Source organism: Bombus vancouverensis, chromosome 5 (genome assembly GCF_051014615.1).
Source record: "Bombus vancouverensis nearcticus chromosome 5, iyBomVanc1_principal, whole genome shotgun sequence".
NCBI lineage: Eukaryota > Metazoa > Arthropoda > Insecta > Hymenoptera > Apidae > Bombus > Bombus vancouverensis.
In genome coordinates, this window is record NC_134915.1 from 10,208,426 (window position 1) to 10,230,865 (window position 22,440).

At 31.0% G+C, this 22,440-nt stretch overlaps 3 protein-coding genes across 5 annotated transcripts; 2 read left to right on the forward strand and 1 right to left on the reverse strand.

The window, feature by feature from the left end:
- Positions 1-525: 525 nt before the first annotated feature.
- botv (tripeptidyl-peptidase 2) lies at positions 526-19,276 on the reverse strand. Of its 3 annotated transcripts, XM_033347061.2 has the most exons (28): positions 19,163-19,276; positions 18,884-19,081; positions 18,184-18,312; positions 17,937-18,104; positions 17,307-17,467; positions 17,051-17,214; positions 16,645-16,977; positions 16,290-16,559; positions 15,895-16,206; positions 15,658-15,814; positions 15,396-15,583; positions 15,161-15,315; positions 14,841-15,058; positions 14,523-14,757; positions 14,214-14,464; positions 13,116-13,366; positions 12,162-12,619; positions 11,897-12,065; positions 10,208-10,446; positions 9,811-9,879; positions 4,362-4,902; positions 3,439-4,280; positions 3,159-3,374; positions 2,879-3,089; positions 2,559-2,815; positions 2,075-2,479; positions 1,899-2,003; positions 526-1,779 (listed from the first exon to the last, which is right to left on the reverse strand). In XM_033347061.2, exons 2-28 carry the CDS (start codon positions 19,043-19,045, stop codon positions 1,675-1,677), a joined length of 6,771 nt encoding a protein of 2,256 aa, XP_033202952.2. In that variant the 5' UTR covers positions 19,046-19,081; positions 19,163-19,276; the 3' UTR covers positions 526-1,674. The 3 variants fall into 3 exon arrangements, with proteins under 3 accessions (XP_033202952.2, XP_076475075.1, XP_033202944.1); XM_076618960.1 differs by lacking the exons at positions 9,811-9,879; positions 10,208-10,446; positions 11,897-12,065; ... (15 more) ...; positions 18,884-19,081; positions 19,163-19,276 and adding exons at positions 4,997-5,233; positions 5,380-5,428; positions 5,548-5,905; XM_033347053.2 differs by lacking the exons at positions 9,811-9,879; positions 10,208-10,446; positions 11,897-12,065; ... (15 more) ...; positions 18,884-19,081; positions 19,163-19,276 and adding exons at positions 4,997-5,233; positions 5,380-5,905.
- Positions 6,022-9,384, forward strand: SCCRO (defective in cullin neddylation 1 domain containing SCCRO). Its single transcript, XM_033347087.2, has 5 exons — positions 6,022-6,144; positions 6,671-6,884; positions 6,987-7,155; positions 7,271-7,484; positions 7,606-9,384. The coding sequence occupies exons 1-5, from the start codon at positions 6,142-6,144 to the stop codon at positions 7,768-7,770; spliced, it is 765 nt and encodes a 254-aa protein (XP_033202978.2). The 5' UTR covers positions 6,022-6,141; the 3' UTR covers positions 7,771-9,384.
- A 148-nt stretch (positions 19,277-19,424) lies between the features above and the next one.
- Uxs (UDP-xylose synthase) lies at positions 19,425-22,159 on the forward strand. Its single transcript, XM_033347071.2, has 5 exons — positions 19,425-19,564; positions 19,670-20,257; positions 20,338-20,451; positions 20,535-20,855; positions 20,944-22,159. The coding sequence occupies exons 1-5, from the start codon at positions 19,504-19,506 to the stop codon at positions 21,210-21,212; spliced, it is 1,353 nt and encodes a 450-aa protein (XP_033202962.1). The 5' UTR covers positions 19,425-19,503; the 3' UTR covers positions 21,213-22,159.
- Positions 22,160-22,440: the final 281 nt, after the last annotated feature.

The following is a 22,440-nucleotide window of genomic DNA, read 5'->3' on the forward strand; positions in this document are numbered from 1 at the left end:
CATTGTATGTAGGTGTGTTTCAGAGTCTAATGCGATGAATTTCCCAATTAATCGATAATAATAAAATCGTAATTTACGAATAAGATCATAAGTAGAATGAGAAATTTGTTGCTGCGCTTGGACGACGAACGTCTGACATAGATAGTATTAATACTACTGGCGCGCGGCTGACTAGCGATGACAGTATGTACTGTCTTAAGCACTGGTGCGTTACATTACCTTATTTTAACATAAATTTCGATAGAAAGTGGGATAAGAAAATATCTAAAGATTTTATGCAAATGAAAAAAAATGTTGTTTCGACAGATCACATCTTAAATGTCGATCAATCAAGAGCAATATTAAAATCAGCTGCCAACAGCCATCAACCTAAAGTAGTAGACTCTGCTGATCTGCTTTTATGGTATGCAATACACGCATGATTAATGATGTATGGAGGGTAGCCAAAGATACTGAATCGTATCTTTCTTTCGCGAGAATCAAATAAAAAGTAATATTATACGGATCGTAAATCAGGTTCCAATGTACAATCATAAATAATATATATTTTTATTTTCTTGCACGTGCATCTGAACTCAATTCAGGTCAAATTTTACAATCAATCGTGTAAGATTCGACAAAATCATTTTTACATATATCATGTTTCATAATGATTGCAATGCGTTACATAAAATTGAATAATGTGCGGTACACGTACTTATAAATAATTTGTTAAGAGTATTATGTGAAATTAATAGATCAAGAGAAGCTAATTTAAATTCTTACAAATTTGGCACATTTAGGTGGAAAATAACATATAACAATTGAAGCATTATCAAAGAGCAATGTAAGAATAAATGGCAAGCGAAATTAGAAAGAAAAGATAATTATACGTTGATATAAATATTTTTTATCGATTTTCTAGTAGAAGGAGCACTTTTTCTCAATTTTGTATGGAATACGTTTTCGTATTCATTCACTAGCGCACACTGCCATAACAGTAATATTTAATTATTTCCATTTAGTTATAGTTATTTACATTATCTCGATAAGCATAATTCCTAGATAGCGTAGTTTACACTGTCGTTATGTACAAATGAGATTATTGTGCAAATTGTACATAACAATAATCACTGAAGAGTAACGATCGTATTCATATTAGTTGTACTCTCAAATAAATTAAAAGTGATGTATTCCAATTCGGTCGTATAGAACTTTTAACATATACATATGTGTATTGTATACATCTTCAATATCATTTTTTATATTTTTCGTCCTGCTTCGTGCATCGTAAAACTAAACTCGGTTTTGTAAATAAATTTATTACGCTCCGCCGTAAATCGTTATCATTGGTGTGATATAAGTTATGTGTACGAGGACATAAAAAGATTACGCACTATGTCCTATATTCACTATAATATATGTATGCAGTCAACAATGTTTCATCATTAAATTTTTTCGAACGTGCATTTCACTCAATCAACGTGTACATCGATAAAAAAAGGTACAATAAAAAAGTGACGACAATAAAAAATCCTACGATGTTTGTCCTATGTATTTATATACTTTATAGGAAATTCAGTCAAAATTTTATCAAAACCATGTAAATTCTATCAAGTGATATTTACTAAATGTATATAATTATATATATACATATATATATATATAATTCTATTATTTTTACTTTTTTCTCTTTTATATAAATTTAAAACATTTTTGTTTATCATGTGGAATTCTCGTTTTAAATAATATCGAATCAGCTCGATATTGAGTGTTTAAGAGAGGCATGTATCCAAAGACCTGAAATTATTAGAATTTCGATTTTTACAATACACCCACTGCAACTACATTTCATTTTTGGAAATAACATGTGGAAAAAACAATAAAAATCTTGATAAAAAATAGTAAAACACACTTACCTGAGAGAAGAAATTGATGCATTTGTGCCTTTCTTGAAAATGAGTATCATCTTCAGAAAGAGAAACTGGACATCCAGGACATCTAAAAGTCCAACGCGATGTAACCTGAACAAAGAAAGAGAAATTTGGTTAAGCATTACAAGCGTATTAAATATTTCACGCGTATTAGCACTCACCTTAACAGGTGGTTTTCTTGTGAGATGAGATATCAGAAAGTTCATAGCAATATCTTCACAGTTCATATATTCATCAACCTTGTCGCGTATTGCTTGCGGTAACCAGTGTGTATAAAGATATGTATAGTGTTTATGAATGAATGCGGCACCAGTTAAAACCATTGATAATTCGCAGGAATAATTAGAATTATAGTTCCACGCATTGTGATAATTCTGGTCCCATGCATGGAAACGACCGGGAAATCCAACCACACGATCTCGGTGCTCTCTCCACACTCTGAATCCAAACATAATTTCATCGTGTCGTAAATGAGCGTCATCGTCTACTGAAAGAACAGCTTCAGTTTCGATAGCATCAAATGGAAGAAACCTATTGTTCAAACTATTCCGTGGAGCCTTGATTACCTACATAAAAAGAAATCACTACTTTTGCTTATAATTCACTAACTGAATATACTCACTTAATTTTTAGAAAAAAGCTTACATGAATTGGAACTCCAATATCAGGCCATTTTAGGTCTTCCATGGGTGGTTTTGGACTATTCCACACTATTAGCACTTTATTTAAATATGGCAAACCATACAACCGAGCCAAAGAATTTATAAGCACTTGCTCTCGTTCATATGTCAACATAACAATTGTAAATTGTTCTCTTGGATAATTTCCACCTAAAGCTTCGCTAAATTCTTTACCTGCACCTCCAGCACCTTTGCCAATTGGTCTGAATCCCATTTCAGAACCTACAGTTTATAATGTACAGAATGAAATCATTGTTATTGGATGGAGAATATAAATTTATTTACCAAGAAATTTTGCATCACTAGGAAGAACGGTATCAAAAGGTAATTGTGGGTACAAATAAAACGGATCCACCCAATCGTTCCAGATTTCATGCCCTTGCAGCAGCATTGTGGTATAATTCCTTTTAAAAGCAGGAGATGGATAAGGTGGCTCTAAAGGACCCAGACTTTCTTCTGCTTCCGGCTCAGCAATAATAGTATCAGATTTTAAAGGCTGAAGAAAAAATAAAATTATTACGTGTAACACAAAAGAAGCTGCATAACTGTATGTTATAACGTTTACCACAAAGCTTTCATTAAAGACACTTGGACTGGCAGTCTGAGGTGCTGGCAGGGGTGGTATGCCGAGTCGGTCCCTAATTACAGCTATAATAGTATCTACAGCACCTTGAGCAGTACTTAAATAACGTTCCCATATTAATCTGCCTTGTCTACGCATACTTAAAAGATCAGTGTCGAGAACGGCACGTAATAGAAAATGCATTTCTGTTACCCTAGCCTGAAATTTAAAACATGTCCAATAATAAAAAATAATATCAAGATAAGGACATTGTAGTTTTTACCTTTGGCAAGAAGATAGCAGCTCGGCGCCAGCTAATAACTTCACTGTAACTTAATAAAATTTGATCGCCACCTAAAAAAACTGGAATAGATCCCGATCGCAATGCTTCATATAATCTAGCCTGCATAGATGAAGTAGTTACAAACGAGGCATTGCTAGGAGCTAAAATTAAAGTAAATGTTGATTCTTTCAGTATAGCTTTCCTCGAGGAATCGGTTCCACACAGAGACCAATCAAGTATTTCTATTAAATTTTTCTCCTCAGAGGCTGGTATACATTCAAACTGAATGAAAAATTTATCCAATGTTAATCCTATACTCATATCTTTAAGATGTTGAATAATAAAAGCATCTAAATTATTTTCATCGACTGTTAGCCTTTCCATATCTACATCTGCATCATCAATTTGATGTGTCATGGTAGCCGTTCTTGGAGATCTCATCTCTCCTTGAAAGGATAATAAATATTTTCTTCTTGCTGGCAACATTTGTGCACATTCTTGCCACACGTCGCCACCCGGAGGTCCCAAAATTGGAGGAACAACTAAATCAAAACCTTCGCGAAATTGATTTCTAAAGAACGTGGATTGGACTATTATGGCTCTCCCTGTATCTACTCCACTAAAAATATCTCCAGATTCTACAGACAGATCTCTACGTGCTAGGTTTAACAAAATATGATTTCTGCCATCTCCGCCCCAATAAGGGAGTGCATGTAATTTTCTTACATCTATAGGTTTACGAAATTTTTTATCTACATTTTGTTGAGTAGAGAGAGCTTCTCCTATAAGAACTATGTATATACAAGCTTCGGCTGCATTTGTAGTAAGATGCGGATTGTATCCTGTAAAATAAAGGTATTAATTAATTTTTATAAAAAAAAGTGTTTATATATAATTATAAAAGATTATTTATCCATATATACCTAAGGTTTGTTTTATGGTAGTTTTCAAAAATCCATCAACATCCCATCCAGAATTTACTACAGAATACTGATCAGGATCATACAAGTATACTGGAAAACCACTAGTCAATGCACATCGACTGTGGTCAAAACAATTATACATTCTACACAAATGTGGAATTGTGCTAGGTAATACTACAGGAATAGAATTCATTAAAATACGTTTGGGTGGAGCCAATTCTGGTGTATTTCTTTCCACTGCTTCTCTTTGAGCTACTTGTGCTTGTTCAACACTGATCTTTAATCTATCGAGATCTGTTTGCTGGTGTAATAATTCCTGTTTTAATTCATCAATTCTTTGAGTTAAGCTACTAACTTCGATCTGAAGTCTTTGTCTCTTTGCACTCAAATCTCTAAGCTCATTATTTACAGAAACTTTAATACGTAGCATCTCCTCTATTCTCATCTTCAACTGAGAAGCTTTCATAGGAGTAAAATCTTCAAAAGCTTCCAGTGTGGAAAATGTACGATAAATGTCTTTATCTGGAGAGTCAGATTCCACCTAAAAATAAAAAATTTTTAATTTTAAATTTATCACTCATACATATAACATTTTTATCTAAATATATATATACATATAGAATAAAAAACAGTACCTTTGATAAATAATAGTGAGTAAATAATGGTACAATGAATAAAACAGCGGATGTTAACATTATAATTCTAGATAATTTGATATGTGTTATCCAATGACAAATTTCTCTGCCACTTCCATTTTGATGGTACAATGGAAGTATTTCAAATATACTTCCTCCCATCGTGTTATAGATTATCATTCATGTTTATTTAAATTTCAAATCAATAAACTTATTTTGTGATTGTTTGACAAATTCCTGCCAACACAATGAGAAGACATTGTTATAATAAGCAACATTATTTTCTTTATTTCACACAAAATATTAACGATATATTATTATATATCTTTTTATAGCAAGGATGATATAAGTAGCAAAATTATGATGCTCATGAATATACTTACCAAGAACATGATAATTGTGGAATTTTGATTGACATTATTCACTAATAACCTAACAACAAAGTATTTTCCGCTCACATTTTTTGAAAACACAACCAATTATCATTAAAAACAAATCATTAATGTTATTATAAACTAATTTGACGAATATATTTTACTTTATGTACATACTTATTTAAAAAATTGTTCAACCATATAAAATACGCATAGAGAATTGACAAAATCACAAGATTTCCCATCAAAGGTTCACAATGAGCCAATAATAATTCATTCTAAAACAGTATCAATAAAAATACTGCTGTCTCTTCATTAATGTTTATTCATTCGGTTTTTGACGTACGGCCTTGTAACTTAGTGTATAGTATAGGCATTCATTTGCGTGGGCCAATATTTACGATAGCGTTTTGTTGTTATTTCACGAAGACTTTCATCCGTCGTGATTTCTACAAAACGCAGAAAAAAGAAAGATTTTCACCGATGCCACCGGACGTAAAACCGAATCACGTGACGTTTTCGATGAATTTTTTAATCTGATCGTATCGAAAAATACAATGTTTAATAAATTGAATGTATGCAAATCTTTTAAATAACCCGCGACATTGTTCTCGAAGTTACTTTCCTCTGGTAACGTCTGGTGGCATTGCTTTATAATCTTGTTGGTGTATTTGCATTTCTCAGGGCCTTCACAGAACATGCGCATGTTCATGTCAAGTGTAGTTCAAAGGAAATAATATTTTGGCTTTCGGGGGCCTAAAATTAACTAAAATGGTGAGCACTTAGTAGATTTATGGATTATGTTAATCCAACGATCCTCGTGACTTAATTTTACTAAAAAAGCTACAGTTTCCCTTATATGTCCAAGACAGTGTATTAAAAATGTTAAAGTAACCTATCATGAGTCAACGTTACTGTTCCCTTTTGCATTAAATACAAATCAATTTCGTGACATACCTTCTGATTAATGACATTGCAAAATAATACATGATCTTTTTAGTCTAATAAATTACATTGTCACGAAGGTATTATCACATTTCTTAAAATCAACAAGGTGCTACTCAAAGTAGTAACAATAGCTATTGTACATGCAACAAAATCTTTGTTTATACGTTCTCGTCCATGTTGATTTCATTGTTATAAATTAAAAAATTGTGAAACATTATAATGCATACATACATGGTCATGAGCAGATTTTTTATTTAACGTGATATTCAATGTTGTATAGTAGGAGAACTTATAATTTTTTTTATATTAATCTTTGGAATATATAATAATGTAATTCTAATCTTTGTTGCAGCATAAGTTAAAGTTCTCACAAAGAGATAAAGTGAAGAAATTCATAACTTTTACACACACTGGAGAACAAACTGCAATATATTGTTTAGCACAAAATGATTGGAAGCTAGACTTGGCAAGTGATAATTATTTCCAAAATCCCGAGGCATATTGTAAAGAACCAAAAAATACAGTAGATAAAAAGAAACTAGAAATATTATTTAGTCGATATCAAGGTAATTCTATGAATAATGCTTGACACATAATAGCTATGTACACATAAGATTAAAAATATGCCTGTAACGTTTGCGTAATGTTTAATTTGATAATTGAAATAGATCCAAATGAACCTGACAAGATTACAGCAGATGGAATAATGAAATTTTTGGATGATTTGGATTTAAGCCCTGAAAGCAAATTAGTATTAATCATTGCATGGAAATTCAGAGCAGAAACACAATGTGAATTTACTAAAGATGAATTTATGAATGGAATGACAGATTTAGGGTAAAGCAAATTTTTTAATGTTCTTTTTTCTAAAAGAATTGAATCCTTTATGTATTTTAATACTGTTTATATTAAACTTATATTATTATTAACGTATATTAAACTTATTGTTTAGAGTGGACAGTATAGATAAATTAAAAGCCTGCTTAAGTAGTTTAGAAAATGAATTAAGGGATCCTCAAAAATTTAAAGACTTTTATCAGTTTACGTTTAATTATGCAAAAAACCCAGGACAGAAAGGTTTGGATCTTGATATGGCAATTGCTTATTGGAACATTGTATTAGATGATAAATTTAAGTTCCTCCCTTTATGGTGTCAATTTTTACAGGTATGATATCTAATGTATATGTACATATGAACTATAATATAAATATTGGTTAAGCCTAAGAAGGAAGCTTACATATTGTCTAGCTAAATTATGATACAAAATACTTAACGCAATTTTTTAGGAACACCATAAGAGATCAATTCCAAAAGATACATGGAATTTATTATTAGACTTTGCACTCATGATCAACTCAGATATGAGTAATTATGATGAAGAGGGAGCCTGGCCTGTACTGATAGATGATTTTGTAGAATGGGCACAACCCCGTATTCGTCAGTCCCTCTAACATCTTTTTGTTACGTCTTTAACTTCATATAAAAAAAAGCTTTATTTATTCAATTATAAAATCTTATATTCTTCAAGTGATACTTGATCATATTTTTCTGATAGAGCATCATTTTACTTTTTGTACAGAATATATAGCAAAGGAGTATTACAATTGCTAGGATCAATTTAGTGTATAATAACTCTGTAATATGTAAACAAAATTATATAAGAGAAGAAACTATTGCTTATAAGCAATAAGTTAATTTCATATAAAATTACAGGTTTTATATCGTTTAATCTCAAATTATGTAACTATTAAAATTATACATAAGAGTTGCATTATTATATACCTATCTGTACAAAGTAATATGATGTGATCAGTTTGTTCGAAAAAACAATAACAGTAAAAAAATGTTGCTCAATTACCGAAGGTATTTGCAAACATCGGAAGAAATCGCTGACTGTGTTCCTTTGCACGAATTTGGCTTCGAAAAGGAAAAATCATAAAAATTATTCATTTATACCTTTTTGTAGATAGTAATTTCTAGAAATTACGTTGTTAAAAATTGTTATTAAATAAATTTTACGACACTCTACAGAACACTTGTAATATACATACAAACAAAAGAAAACACAGAGAGAAATCTGTATTTTAAATGTATTGCTATTTCGGCACTGGTATACTTATCTTTTTTACAATCACCGATTTAAATGGTGACAGAAAAAGATTTGTTTTTGTTTTATTAGTGAAGAGTAATATTTATATTGTAATTCTGAGGTATAATAGATGTTAGGGAAAATAAATTAAGAATTTTTTACAAGTTTAAATTATGGGTTTCATTTATAATTAGTGCAGATAAAATATATTTTTTTATAATGTCATAAAAATCGTGATTATAAATATTTATTGATTCCAAGGCATGTTTGAATCAAGTACACATCAAATGATTAAAAATAATGAACAACTGATAAAAGCAGATTTAATCTTCATAACAGACTTTTTGCTTGTACTACGAAATGTTGAAGTTATAAATAACATTTTCAGTTTTGTATTTTCTCCCTACTTCACAATGCAATATGTGATTAATGCTTTTGTAGTTTAGTAAAGTACATCAATTTACTACTAATCATTTTAATTTATATATAATACAAAGAGATTAAAGAAATATAGTGTAAAAAAATATATATCTCTGCAACTTTATGGTTAACAGTTAAGGAACCAGAACATTATATCAGTTTAGATATATTGACATTGAAAGGTGCAAAGTAGAGAATTAGCAATATAAAAAATACATCGTCCAGAAATTTTGGATTATATTTTATAAAAATGTTAAAATAGGTAAAATGAAAACAGTTCGTAACATATGCATTCAATATAAAAAGGAGAGTCCAGTAAAATATTGTCAGAAATATGTTTGCGCAATGCAGAAAAAATTCACGAAAAATGTATATTACATTTTATTTAAATAATATTAAAGAAAATACGATTTTCAGACTTAAGCTACTTTATTTTTTTAATAGTTTATGCATTGCGTAAACACTAAAAAATTGTAATAGTTTTAGGAAGAAATTGTACATAATGTAAATAAATCAGTCAGTCTTAATCTAAATAATATGTCTAATTAAACAAAAAGTTCCATGATCATTTCATACATACACACATCATAATGAAGTTATATATATAAATTTTACTTTTTTTTAAATATATTTGTATGTATATGTATAACTTTAAAAAGTTTACATATTGACATTTGAAAAGTAAGGATTATGTGTTATTGTTTTTTGCAATGATTGCCACAGTTACATACAGGATCACAGCCACAGCATGGTGAATTGGATGGATATAAAAAGGCTAGCTCATATTGGTTTGCTTTTGTATTGTAACATTTATTTAATATATCCTTCGTGTACCAATTGCATAAATGTTCCAAATTCTCTATATATGTCTACATTATTTTTTTTACTGTTAATATGACATGCATTACTATCACTTAAAAATATAAAATATTGCAGTATTTATCAAATATTGATTTTGCTATATATAGTTACAGATCCTTACCTGTGCAATAACTAATCCCCGATTTGGATTTATAATTGTACTATGACTATGAGAGTCAAAAAATGTTACCTACAGATAAAAGTTTTATGTAGAAACATTTTTACAGATTTTGCTAATTTGCTTACCATATAAGTTTTTTCCTGAAATATAAACAGTACTGTTCGTCCACAAGTAATAAGAAGCATAAATAAATTCTTAGACTTTGGTGCTAAGTACCATTTGTGTAAGAAATTACTTATATGTTGATATAAACCTCTTTGAATTTTTTCATGAAATACTTGAAATGTCTATAATAATTAATATTGTTTTATATCCTATCTTGTCGAGTAAACAAATTCTACATAAATTACAAAATCATTGCAAAATAGAGATAATAAAATGTAAATTTAATTTGTACCCATTCTCTCAATAGACTTAAACTTTTGCCCCCAAGTCTCAGTGCCTCTTCTGTACTGAGATAAGGATGAGAAACTAAACCTTTTTTAACAATCCATGCATGAATAGTATTACCCTCTATCATAGCTTCAGCTATGATAGCAATAAGTTTAGGAGATTTTTCCGCATCGTATATTATTAATCCTGTTTGAGATATTCGTTGAGCAACAAGGAGGCAAATAAGAGTACATGCTTCGCTAACTAGAATTGTGTTAAAAATTATATATTGTACTCGGAACGGTGCAGATAAAATAAAAGAGAAGATATCTTTTTTACTTGTTTGTCCTGGTGGGAATCGACTTTGTGAAAATTCCTGATTGTACCAAAGTACTTTCACGTTATTTTCGAAATAGTTTTTCGCATACGAAGACAAATAAGAGTTGAGCGACAGCGATAAGGACATAACTCTTTATACAAATTTCGGTTGACGTGTCATTTATTACTTGTAAATTTTTACGTGTGAAAGCATTTTTTCTTATCTTGACTTAGTATATTTTTACAAAAAATTTAATGTTCCAACTATTAAGAGCCATGAAGCTGGTTGAGCGGTGAATTTGTTTTTATATTTACGTAAATCGAATAGAAATATATGTATGCAACTTCGTACTAATGGAGCAGAATTGAAGCTTTAATGTAAGTTTTTCTTGAAAATAAGACATTCTATTTTCTTTTAAAAGGCTAGTATTAGTGCATTTATTATTTTTATCTTGGCCTTTAATAGTACAGCTCTAGCGTAATCAATATTAAGCAATTATTTTCCAATTATTGAATTTAAAACAGCAAGAAAACGGAAAAGTATGAATTACCTTTTACATTTCATATTCACTATAAAATTCAAATAGAGCTTTAATTATTTTTTGTTTTTCTCATTATATACACCAGCGCACTTAACGCTTATTGTATAAAGTGAAGAAACATTTGCTATATGTAACACCATGACAGCAAAACCTGAATATATTATATATGAATCTCACAGTCACATAAGTAAATGTATACAGTTTTAAATAACAGAATCCAGTACGATAACGCTACTACTATACTGTGGATATAAAGAAAATACCTGTATGTATACATATGTATATATATAATATATATATTTATTTACATTTAATATATTGTAAAAATGGAAAAACCTAAATAATTTTAAATGATATACATTATGTTAATTGAAATAAATGTTCTCAAACAACATATTATTGTTTAAAAACTTTAATTTCTAAATTGATAACAGTTTCCATGATATTCTGGCGCTTCTTTCTCTTTTAATGCAATAAACGCCATAAAAATGCACTATTAAAACAGCGGTACTTTTAGTAATATAATTTCTTATGTTTAATTTCTTACGTTTAAAAATTAATATATTTTTCTAAAATCATTTTTTCGTACTTTTTTAAAAGTATGAACACAAGTATATATTTATAAGTGTATAATACACTTGAATGACTCAACAGAAATAGTTCTGGCATAGAGATGCATTGGAAACTGTTTGCCATGATTAGTTTCCATTATCAGAATATCAAATTGATTCCTCTGTACCTAGAAAAGATACCTGTGCACTTCATTATACTTTACAACTAATTTAGAATTAAATGAGTATCAATTACCATTGATCAAAACGATCTGTACGAAGGAGGATAGCGCGACGGTATACTTGTCTTAATGTAACGTGACAAATGTTCCCATCCTAAGATATTTGCAAGTTCTATACATTTCTCATCAACTTCTTTTAATGGGTTGTCTTCGTAATAACGCAACAATAATTTCAAATAGCGACCATAATGATTATTAATGTGAGCATGCCACAGTGAGAGAGTAATGACCTGCAAGTAAAGAAGTATTTTGTTTTTACATATAGCTTCTTTAAATAAGTAATAATAATTGTTAAATAACAGTAACCATATTTCAAAATTTCTTGCCTTAATGTCAGTTGGTTCAGCGAATTTTTGTACTTCTTGCCAGTGATGTGTTACACTCTCTAATAAATGTTCATATGACTGACGATCTCCCTCTCCTTTTTTTGCACTATGTACGTACAATCGCGCTAATGCACATCCTTTCTTTACTAATGCTTTTATCAAGCTAAGTTTCTGTTTCTCCATAGTGGTTCTAATTTTTGCTGCATCATCACGTTGATCGCTTTTTAAACCATAATAGGCTAAGAGCTTATCTTGATCAATATTTGTAATCACGGCATCTGCGACAGTTATTATTTGATTTGCTAGAGAAACAGATTCTTCTGAAATGTCATCGTGTGGTACATGACGTCGAGCTTCAGGTGAGTCCAAAGAAATCAGCATGGCAGTGTGAACGGGCAGATGGTCAGAGAAGAGATTCTTTAATTCTCCATAGAGTAGATTTGCATATTCTCCAGGTTCTATTAGTAATAATACCAAATTAATTATATTTTCAAATAATAATATAAAAATGTGGACATATGCTTGCATTAAAAACAATAGGACAGGTTTTGTATAAACTTGTTTGAAATGAATTATTCTAATGTACATATACGTTTATGTTTGTGTTGAAATTATGTTGTTAAGTGATATATATTATTACTAATAATTTCTTTTGAACATCACAAAAGAAAAGACAAATTATAGTAAATTATTTGTTATGCATATTACATAGTCGTGCATTGGAATAAAACAAATAGCTATAAGAAAATTCGATAATCATCTAAACGGAACTGAACGGGGTTTCAAATCAAATTTTGGAGTAACGTTTTATTGCACTCTAATGAACTTACTCGTAGAAGGCGCTATTTGTTCAATTGAAACCGGAAAGAAAAACAAGATATTTATATGATGCTAAACCTTACACAATATGTAATTATATATAATCAATATTAGATGAGTGAAAAATCTGATTACCCAGCTTTGTAAGCCAACTGCATTTGAAATCCCTGAGTGCTTCATTGTATTCATCCCACTTAGTAGTTTTTTCTTTGTTTGATGAATGATAGGGACTACTGCTACTACTGCTGCTACTAGATTTTTTATTTGGTTCAGATAAAATATATTTAAACGTATGGAAATCCACCTTCCTTCCATTATCATCTTTGCAGAAGGTCAGTGTACCCTGTAAGTAACTAACATTTCCTAAGGCAGCACCTCTGGAAACTCTTTAAAATGAAATAGAAATTTCGTTTTCTTTCAAACAGATTAATATTGCCTAAGAATCTCGCTACAACAAAATGTTATAAACGAAATCAAACGTGAAGGTAACAAATTAAGATAAAAAGGAAGTGTATAGCATTTTTATGTTTAAAAAAGCATACATAAAGCATTATACCTAAAATATTATGTGTATACAAAGCAAAACCACTATGTAAAATTTATTAAAAAATCTTCTAGTATGCACAGATACACATATTGATCTAAATATTCAGATCTAAAATGTAAGCAATAAATAAAATGTTTTTTAAATAATAAAGCATGTAAATTCACGAAACTAAATAAAAATATTGATGCAATGAAGTAATGCATAAAATAGAAGTATATCTATTAAAGAAAAATCTGCTTTAATTAATGTTATTTTTAATTAGAAGCATGTAAATGTTTAAAAATGTTTACAGAAAGAATGCTATAGACTTACTTGTTTTCAGCGCTGCAGTGCGGAACGAAAAAAAAAAGAAAATTTTCTTAGTAATACTTTAGAAACAGTTGATTAATAAAAAGAAATATAAAACAATTTTTCACAAATTATCTGATCTAACATTTTTTGAACGTACACATCTTGCATATATACTACATCTTACATTTATGCACCAATTTTTATTTGCATAAGGAAATAATATATGTACTGCTACATGCAAAATGAATGTAAAATAATAATCTTAGGAAGGAATATAAGCTATGCGTGAATGAACTTTAAAATAATTATACACTTTCTTTAACATCATAGTAAATAATAATCCTTGTCATATATAGTATTAAAAAAAAATATTATGCTTCAAATAAAATACTTACTTGTTTTCATTCGATAAAGGAGCAATATACAAAGGAAGAATGTGGCCAGGTGGGACTGAAGCTGCTATCATTTTCTTGCCACCGATAATGGCTTGTGACTGACTGGCATATACATCTAGACTAATTGGATTACTTAGCGTGTGACTTAAAAGGAACGGCATTTCCGTTAATCTATCAAGTAAATCTTTCTTTTCATGACGTACATGTATTTTCAAAGTATAATCGCCTTTCTCTAATTTTTGATTAGCATACTGTAATAAAAAATAGCATTATTTCCTCATTGTTTCATATTAATATACTCGTTCTTACTTTGGATGGGTACGCATCTCCACAACAAATAAGTTGTTTATTAGTATCATAAATCATCCACATCTGACTATCATATTCACTTTCATATAATAAATCGCTAAGCAGCGCGGCATTTGGAGTTACTTCAGTCGCCTTTGCACAGTGGAACGTATATGTTAATTGCAATTCATAAATTTGTCGTGAAGGAGGAATAATATCTCGGTCTCGTAAAGGAGCGATCTTTGCGTCAGTGGGTCTGTAATATTAGGATAGAAAGTAGAACTCCATTAATTCATTTTCATTGATATACATCGTGTGCAACACTGTTAGTTTACGTACTTCAATATTTGTACGGATGATTTAAGACAAATACTGGGCACTACTTCTTCGTTTCTAAGAGAACTTCGCACTTCTAAGCGATTTATTCCATCTCCAGATTGCATTGTAAGATTCCCATTTATGATATGAACACCATGAAATTCAATGAAGTAATCCACTAACATGTCACCTATGTTTGCCCAATATTTCGCGATGACCACTTCTAAGATCAATCCTCCCTATGAATAAAATATGTTTCTTATTTCATAATACTTACACCTAAATTCTTATTTGATAATACTAAACGTTTTGTTAAAATGTATAAAGAGAATTAATAATACCTGAACAGCAAATGGATGAACAATTTCTGATTGAGAAGTAACAGTGAACAACTTATTAACTTCAAGAGTTTTACAGGATAAACGTGGTTTCAGTTGAACGCTATGAATCACAAATCTTCCAGTTTTATCTTTTTCTGTGCTCTTCAATCTAACCACTGAATTGAATTATATTAAAACATTCATTTTATGTGTTCAATATTGTACATATGAAATAAATATTGCTGAAAATGCATACCCGCCCATGTTGCATCTTCAGGAACGAGAATAAAATGTCGACGAATTGTATTCGGTTTAAATAAGACATTTGTATATGCTAAGTCTGGAAGGACCGCAGTTTTTGGCAGTGTTTGTGGCTGCACTACAGTTATTGGTATTTGGAACACTGGTCCTTTTGCAACGTCTGTTACATCATACGCTCGTACACTATAAATGACAATTAGTACTGATATTACACATTATTAATATAAAAAAAAATATGTTAGTCCGAACGTATTTACCTAGTTGTATGAACACCTTCGGGTAAATTAAATCCATCAATTTTAATAGCAAATGCGCGAACCATATTCATTAAATCAAGATGTGTTGGAAAATGTACCCAAGGTGCATCGCATACCAAAGTTAATTTCAAATTGAAAGCAATTTTAACTGCGGGATCTATAAAGTATCCAAGTATTATAATAAATCACATCCAACTAAGACATATAGTATTACAATAACATATGTAAAAGTCATACCAGTATTTTCGCTATTAAGGAATACAGGTTCAACATTAATAGCATAATCTTTTGATCGATCAATAACACCGCTTCTCATGTGGATTCCTTTGGCGTTATTTGGACCACAGTTAATGGTAAATCTTATATCCCTTTCAGGTACGTTATTGTAAGTAAGAAGATTATCGAATGCACGCTCGACTTGTAATAGCCCTGACCCTTGTGCAAAAGGGTCTAGATTTTGTATATATAGAGCTGTATTTTCAAGTGCTCTTTTTATGCTATATGGAGACAGAGGATAACCTTTGGCAAGAAGTCCTGACATAAGTAGTGCTGTAATGCAAGTACCATATTAAAATATACTTCTTTTCATTATAGTAACATAAACTTTATATTTTAGAAATGTTGATATATACCAATAGCTCCAGTAACATGAGGAGCAGCCATGCTTGTGCCATTCATGAGTTGACTTTTTCTTAATGTAAAATTGGGAACACTAGTTATAGCACCTCCTGGAGCACATACGGTAATTCCAGCTCCACCATCGATCATTGGACCTCGAGATGACCACGTGTATGACATGCCCGGCATTTTTTCTCTTAAAGAATATTCAGCTACCATCATATCAGGAGAAACATAGGCACCAACACTAATCACACTGTTAGTACTAATATCTGGTGGTGTTCCTATATGATTTTAAAATGGATGGGATGTACTAGATGTTAATGTTCGAGTATATATTTAATATATTCGAATGTTCTTTCAACTAACCAATAGTACACAAAGCTGGTCCACGATTACCAGCAGATGCTACCCATGTTACACCAAATTTATCGATAACTTCATTCATTAATTCTCCTATTCTCCCAGTGTTAGACCAATGAGGATGTTCTCCATAACTCATATTAATTACATGTATTTTCTCTTTGTGTTTCATTACATGTATCATTGCACGTATTATTGCAGTTCCTGTTTCCATTGTACCGATGCGGCCATCTCCGACACCTAATGAAATAATTTGAGCACCAGGAGCTACACCATTTGATTCAGGATTATCGGGAAAATACGCTGCTGCAATTGAAGCTACGTGCGTTCCGTGACTTGCTGCAATATAACGAGATTAATTGTAGTTACGAAAACGAAATAAAATAACGAATCGAATCTCATTAATACCTACAGCATAAACCAGCGATTTCTAATGTATTTCCATCGTCGTGAACATTAATACTAATATTCAATTGATCTTCTGGTATAAGGGGTGCATATTCCCTTGTTAAAGTGTATTCGCCTAGAAAGACACCAGCTTCTAAGTTACCTTCTTCAGAAGTGTCAATGCATGCTCTATAACAGAATATAAACAATTAAGTCAAATAGCAATGTTTATAAAGGAAATGTTTTAATTGAAATCTTAAATATCCTGCATATATCTTTACCTCCAAACTTCACCATCATGAAAAACAATACAGTCATAAGTAGGTCCTACATCAGAGTATTTTTTCTCCAGGTTATTTAATATTTCAACTCTAGCTTCAAGTTCTTCTTTTTCTAGCCTTTCTTTTAAACTGTTTACTTGTGGATTCTTTGCTTCAAATTCCTATGTACAATAGTTGAGTAACGTAAAAATCAAGTTGTTTCTTATTTATTGGAAAATTACATATCCATAAAATATTTGCTTATATCTTAATTAAAATCATTTTCTTGTTGCGAAGCACACTATTAAAAAATATAAAAGAACGTTACATGGTATTATGCAACGAATCAATGCCTTTACAATAGATCGAACTGCCAATTATAAATATAGCATTAGATACAGATCACTGTGACACATTGTGAAACTGGCCTCATTTGATTGCATGGTTCAACATATCCACAACAACCCTATCTTTGGATCACATGGTCTAAAAGCCTATTTACATTTTTATTCTTAAATATTTGATGCTTTTAATTAATCTGAGAGTCAATTTAAAGATATCAAATTTTAATAAATAAATAAAATTGAAATGAAAGTTTCTTATTTCTGTGTCTATCATATGCAATCAAAATGCAATTATTAATTTATTTACTTGTAATTGCCTAGATGCTTCTGCAAGTGCAGATTTTTGACATGTGTCCCATGATCGCTTTTTTCTTTCTAATAATACTCTTTCTCTTAATTTTCCTGGGTATAGTGAATACAAATTTTTTACTCCTATGTGATACTGTCCAGAAGGATTTTTCCAGTTGGATGGAACCTGAGAGAAAAATAATTTTCTTTTACTGTTATGTGTATCTAGTGAGCACTATTAATTTCAGACATTATTTGAAATGTACCTTTAATTTACGACCAGTTATCCCTATTATATATCCATCAGGTGCTTGTACAATTTTGCTGGTATCCACATCTCCAGCTCCACTGCAGTCATATCTTTCAATAATTTTTGGCTTCCCATCTGAAGTTTCCTATATTAAATGTATTTGTTATAAAATAGAACATTTTATTTAAATTTAATTTTACTCCTTTGTTCAAGAAAATTCTGTTGTATTATCATTTCACAAATATCATACAAGAAAGGCTGATTCAAATTTATAAATTTTAATAGCAAGGAGGAATGACTAATGTATTTCATTTTAGTATTTAATCACCTATAATCCCATGGTAAACAATGTTCACGTTAATTGTTAATTTACAACAAAATTGACACAAAATAGCAATCAATGATTATATTACAATGTAACAAAAATCTTCGAGATTGAAGTAATTACAAAATAAAGATAAAGGAAAAGATGAATAAATTTAAATTATTAATTTCACATAAAATTATTCAAAGATTTCCACTTTGTATACAAAGAAAACACAAAGAAATTTATAAGAAACAAAAGGAATTCAGCAAGCCAAGACTTTTGACAATATATATTACTGTCAGAAATAAAATTATGATATTTGGTCAAAATTTAAAAATGAAAGAAAAGTGGAAGAAAAAGCTGAGACTTGAACAATCGCGAGGCGTGTCTATATAAAAGCTTCACTTACCTGCATACCAGGAGCTCCAGGATCAATCCCTGAATCGAAAATCGCAATGATGACTCCTCTTCCATCATATTCAGGATATTTTGCAAGAAATTGAGTGACACCAGTTTCTTTTTTAGGTAAAAGACCCCAAACAGGAAAATTACAATCAATGACCTCTGCCATATTTCAAATGCCACTGCCACTGCAACTCCAGAAAAACTACTTGAGATGTTTCCTTTGTACTGCCACAGCCTTATATATCAATCAAAAAACAGCATCTGCGCCTGCGTGAGTACTCACAGAAAATGTTGAGGTTAAGTTATCGGCCCACGATACATCAGATCAAACATGGATCAAACAGACAATAAGAAACAAAATTTGTGAAACGTTTGCGTTATGGTGTTCAGAGAGCAGCACCAACATTACGTCAATAATTAAATAAAATAGCGCTTCAAGTATCGCAAATTTAGCGATAAAAGGTGATGATGTAAGAGGTTATGTCTTTTAATTATAGAAACCTGAAAATGACATATTTGTGGCGATTGAACATCTTATCTACTAGATATTATCATGACTTTAGTCTGTGACAAGTTGACAGGGAAGTAATGTAAATATCTCCATGACATGTGCAATGTTGAAGCATGGTTGTCACTCCGCGAAAGATGAAACAGGTTGCCTTCTTCGTGATTTGTATAATATTAGGTAAATGTTGTTGCTGCTTTCTAACAAGCATTTAATGTTTCTTTACAGCTGTGAGCATTTGCCCTTGAATGATAAAATCAATGTCATATACTTATCTTCTTGCAGTGTTAGGATTTTACAGAACATTAGTTAATCCAGAAGATGAACAATCTTTCGCCCGACTTCATCCAAGAGATCGCAAATCTCGTCTAGAAGATGTAAATGAGATTGAAAATGTCAATGAAAAAATTCAAGAGTCTGAAGAAAATGTACGTTACACTGATATCAAAGATATTGAAGAAGCAAAAATACGAATTCGTGAATTAGAGGGCAAACTGCAACATCTTGAAGCTAAAATTGAGAACAAAGTATCAAAGGACTTTCCAACAGTCAAATTTCTTAACTATAAGAATCGAAAGAGGATATTGGTGACAGGTGGAGCTGGCTTTGTAGGATCACATTTGGTCGACCGTTTAATGCTTGCTGGCCATGAAGTAATAGTTGTAGATAATTTTTTTACTGGCAGGAAACGTAATGTTGAACATTGGGTTGGCCATGAAAATTTTGAGCTTGTTCACCATGACATTGTTAGACCTCTCTATTTAGAAGTTGATGAAATATATCATCTTGCTAGCCCAGCTAGTCCACCACATTATATGCTTAATCCAGTTAAAACGATAAAAACAAATACATTAGGTACAATAAATATCTTAGGTATGTAAACACTGTGTCAACTTAGAGCATTGAGAATCTCACTTAAGTAGTCAGTAAACATAATTATCCAATCATATCAGGTCTTGCAAAAAGGGTAGGAGCAAGAGTTTTAATTGCTAGCACATCTGAAGTTTATGGAGATCCTAATGAACATCCTCAATCAGAAACTTATTGGGGACATGTGAATCCTATAGGTATATATGAAAATAATTGCAACTGTATTTGTTTAATAAAATGTAAGATAGTAAAATAAAAATTAAATATATGATTTTCATAGGTCCAAGAGCTTGTTACGACGAAGGAAAACGCGTAGCAGAAACATTAAGCTATGCATATATGAGACAAGAAGGCATCTCCGTGCGTGTTGCCCGAATTTTTAATACATTTGGGCCAAGGATGCACATGAATGATGGTCGAGTAGTTTCGAACTTTATTCTACAAGCGTTACAGAATGACTCGATTACGATATACGGTAGCGGAAAACAGACGCGATCTTTTCAATATGTATCCGACTTAGTCGATGGATTAGTTGCCCTAATGGCGTCTAATTACACTCAACCAATAAACATTGGAAATCCTGTCGAGCATACAATAGAAGGTAAATATGGTATTGTCAAATACTTTTAGAAAAATTGATCGAATATTTTATAGAAAATATACAGCGAGTAAATTGTAATTGATTACAGAATTTGCCCTTATAATAAAGGATCTGGTTGGTACTAATAGTAAGATAGTCGAACTTGCCGCGGTCGAAGATGATCCACAACGAAGGAGACCCGATATTACTAGAGCTAAGAAGTATTTGAATTGGGAACCAAAGGTTCCTTTAGCCGAAGGACTTAAAAAGACGATAATGTATTTCGCTAAAGAATTACAGAGGACGAAGCACTCTCAGAAAACTAGTATAAAACAATCTTCCTACAAAAACGATCACGATATAGTGGAGCAACTTTAGAAAACAAAATATCAATACGATTAATTTTTCCACTTCTAAAAAAGTGGTTTTGGAAAGTGCCATTATGCTATGGACCACTACGTGCCAAAAAATTCCCCGTCCAAATTGAATTCTTTATAATTTAGAATATCAACGAGTATTCTTAATTTAAAATGGAAGAAAAGAATCGTTCGTTTCTATGCAATCGATATTTATTTTAACTTTGTTAAGATATTTATCTATTTACAATGTTCCATACAGAATTTTATTTATTAATCGTATATAATAGTATTCAATAGTATTCAGTTCAAATACTGAATGCTTTTAAAGCATACTATTTTATTCGTGATAGAACGAAGCGATCAATTTATCGTATAGTTTCAAAATTCTTTATCTAATGATTGTTTGTGTGGTGGTGGTGCTAGGGGAAATTACCAATATCCTTTTTCCCTGTGTGAAATATTAGGCTAAATTGACAATTTTAAATGATATTGCTCTAAATTTACTTAATATTTCTATATAATCGATTTCCCTTCAGCTGTACATGTCTCTTTATCATCAAATTTTCGTGATGTATAATAATGATATTAATCAATGTGCACTTGTAATTAGTTAACAAATTTTTCTGTCACAAAACTTTTTACCATAGAATCAAAATGTGTTTATAAGGTTTCTCGAATGTTTTTTAAGCCACAGCGCTTGAACGTTTGTAATATACTAGTAGTCGTATCGTGTGATACATACACGGTGTAAATGTACTGTAATATTGTACTGTAATATTTCGTGAGTATGTAAACAGGAAAGTAATTTTATACTACGAAATAATGTATTGTACACGAGTTTAAGTGAGTAAAACACTTTTTGTAAAGACAACCTTGTTTCGTCTGGACGACTCACGTGTTTAATTCATACACGAGTAACGATCCCACGGTGTAGAAGGAAATATAAAATTAATGCTTGCATCATAACATGCGTCTAACTATGTATCAAACGATCATGATCAACTTCGTACGACCATAATCTACGTCCATCTCATTTTGTAAGAAGAATTTTCAACGATCGCGTCGCGGGTATACACATTGTTGCATAACGAGTCGGGTGATTCTTCTTGTCCGGTTGCGCTCCAACTAGATAATATTATAATTCCGATAAGCGTGACCACTTGCTGAAAACGCATTCCACGGCGAGATTGAAGAATCGCCCGCGTCATTTATAGTGCATTTGAAGGGCCGATTGCTCGTAATGGGTG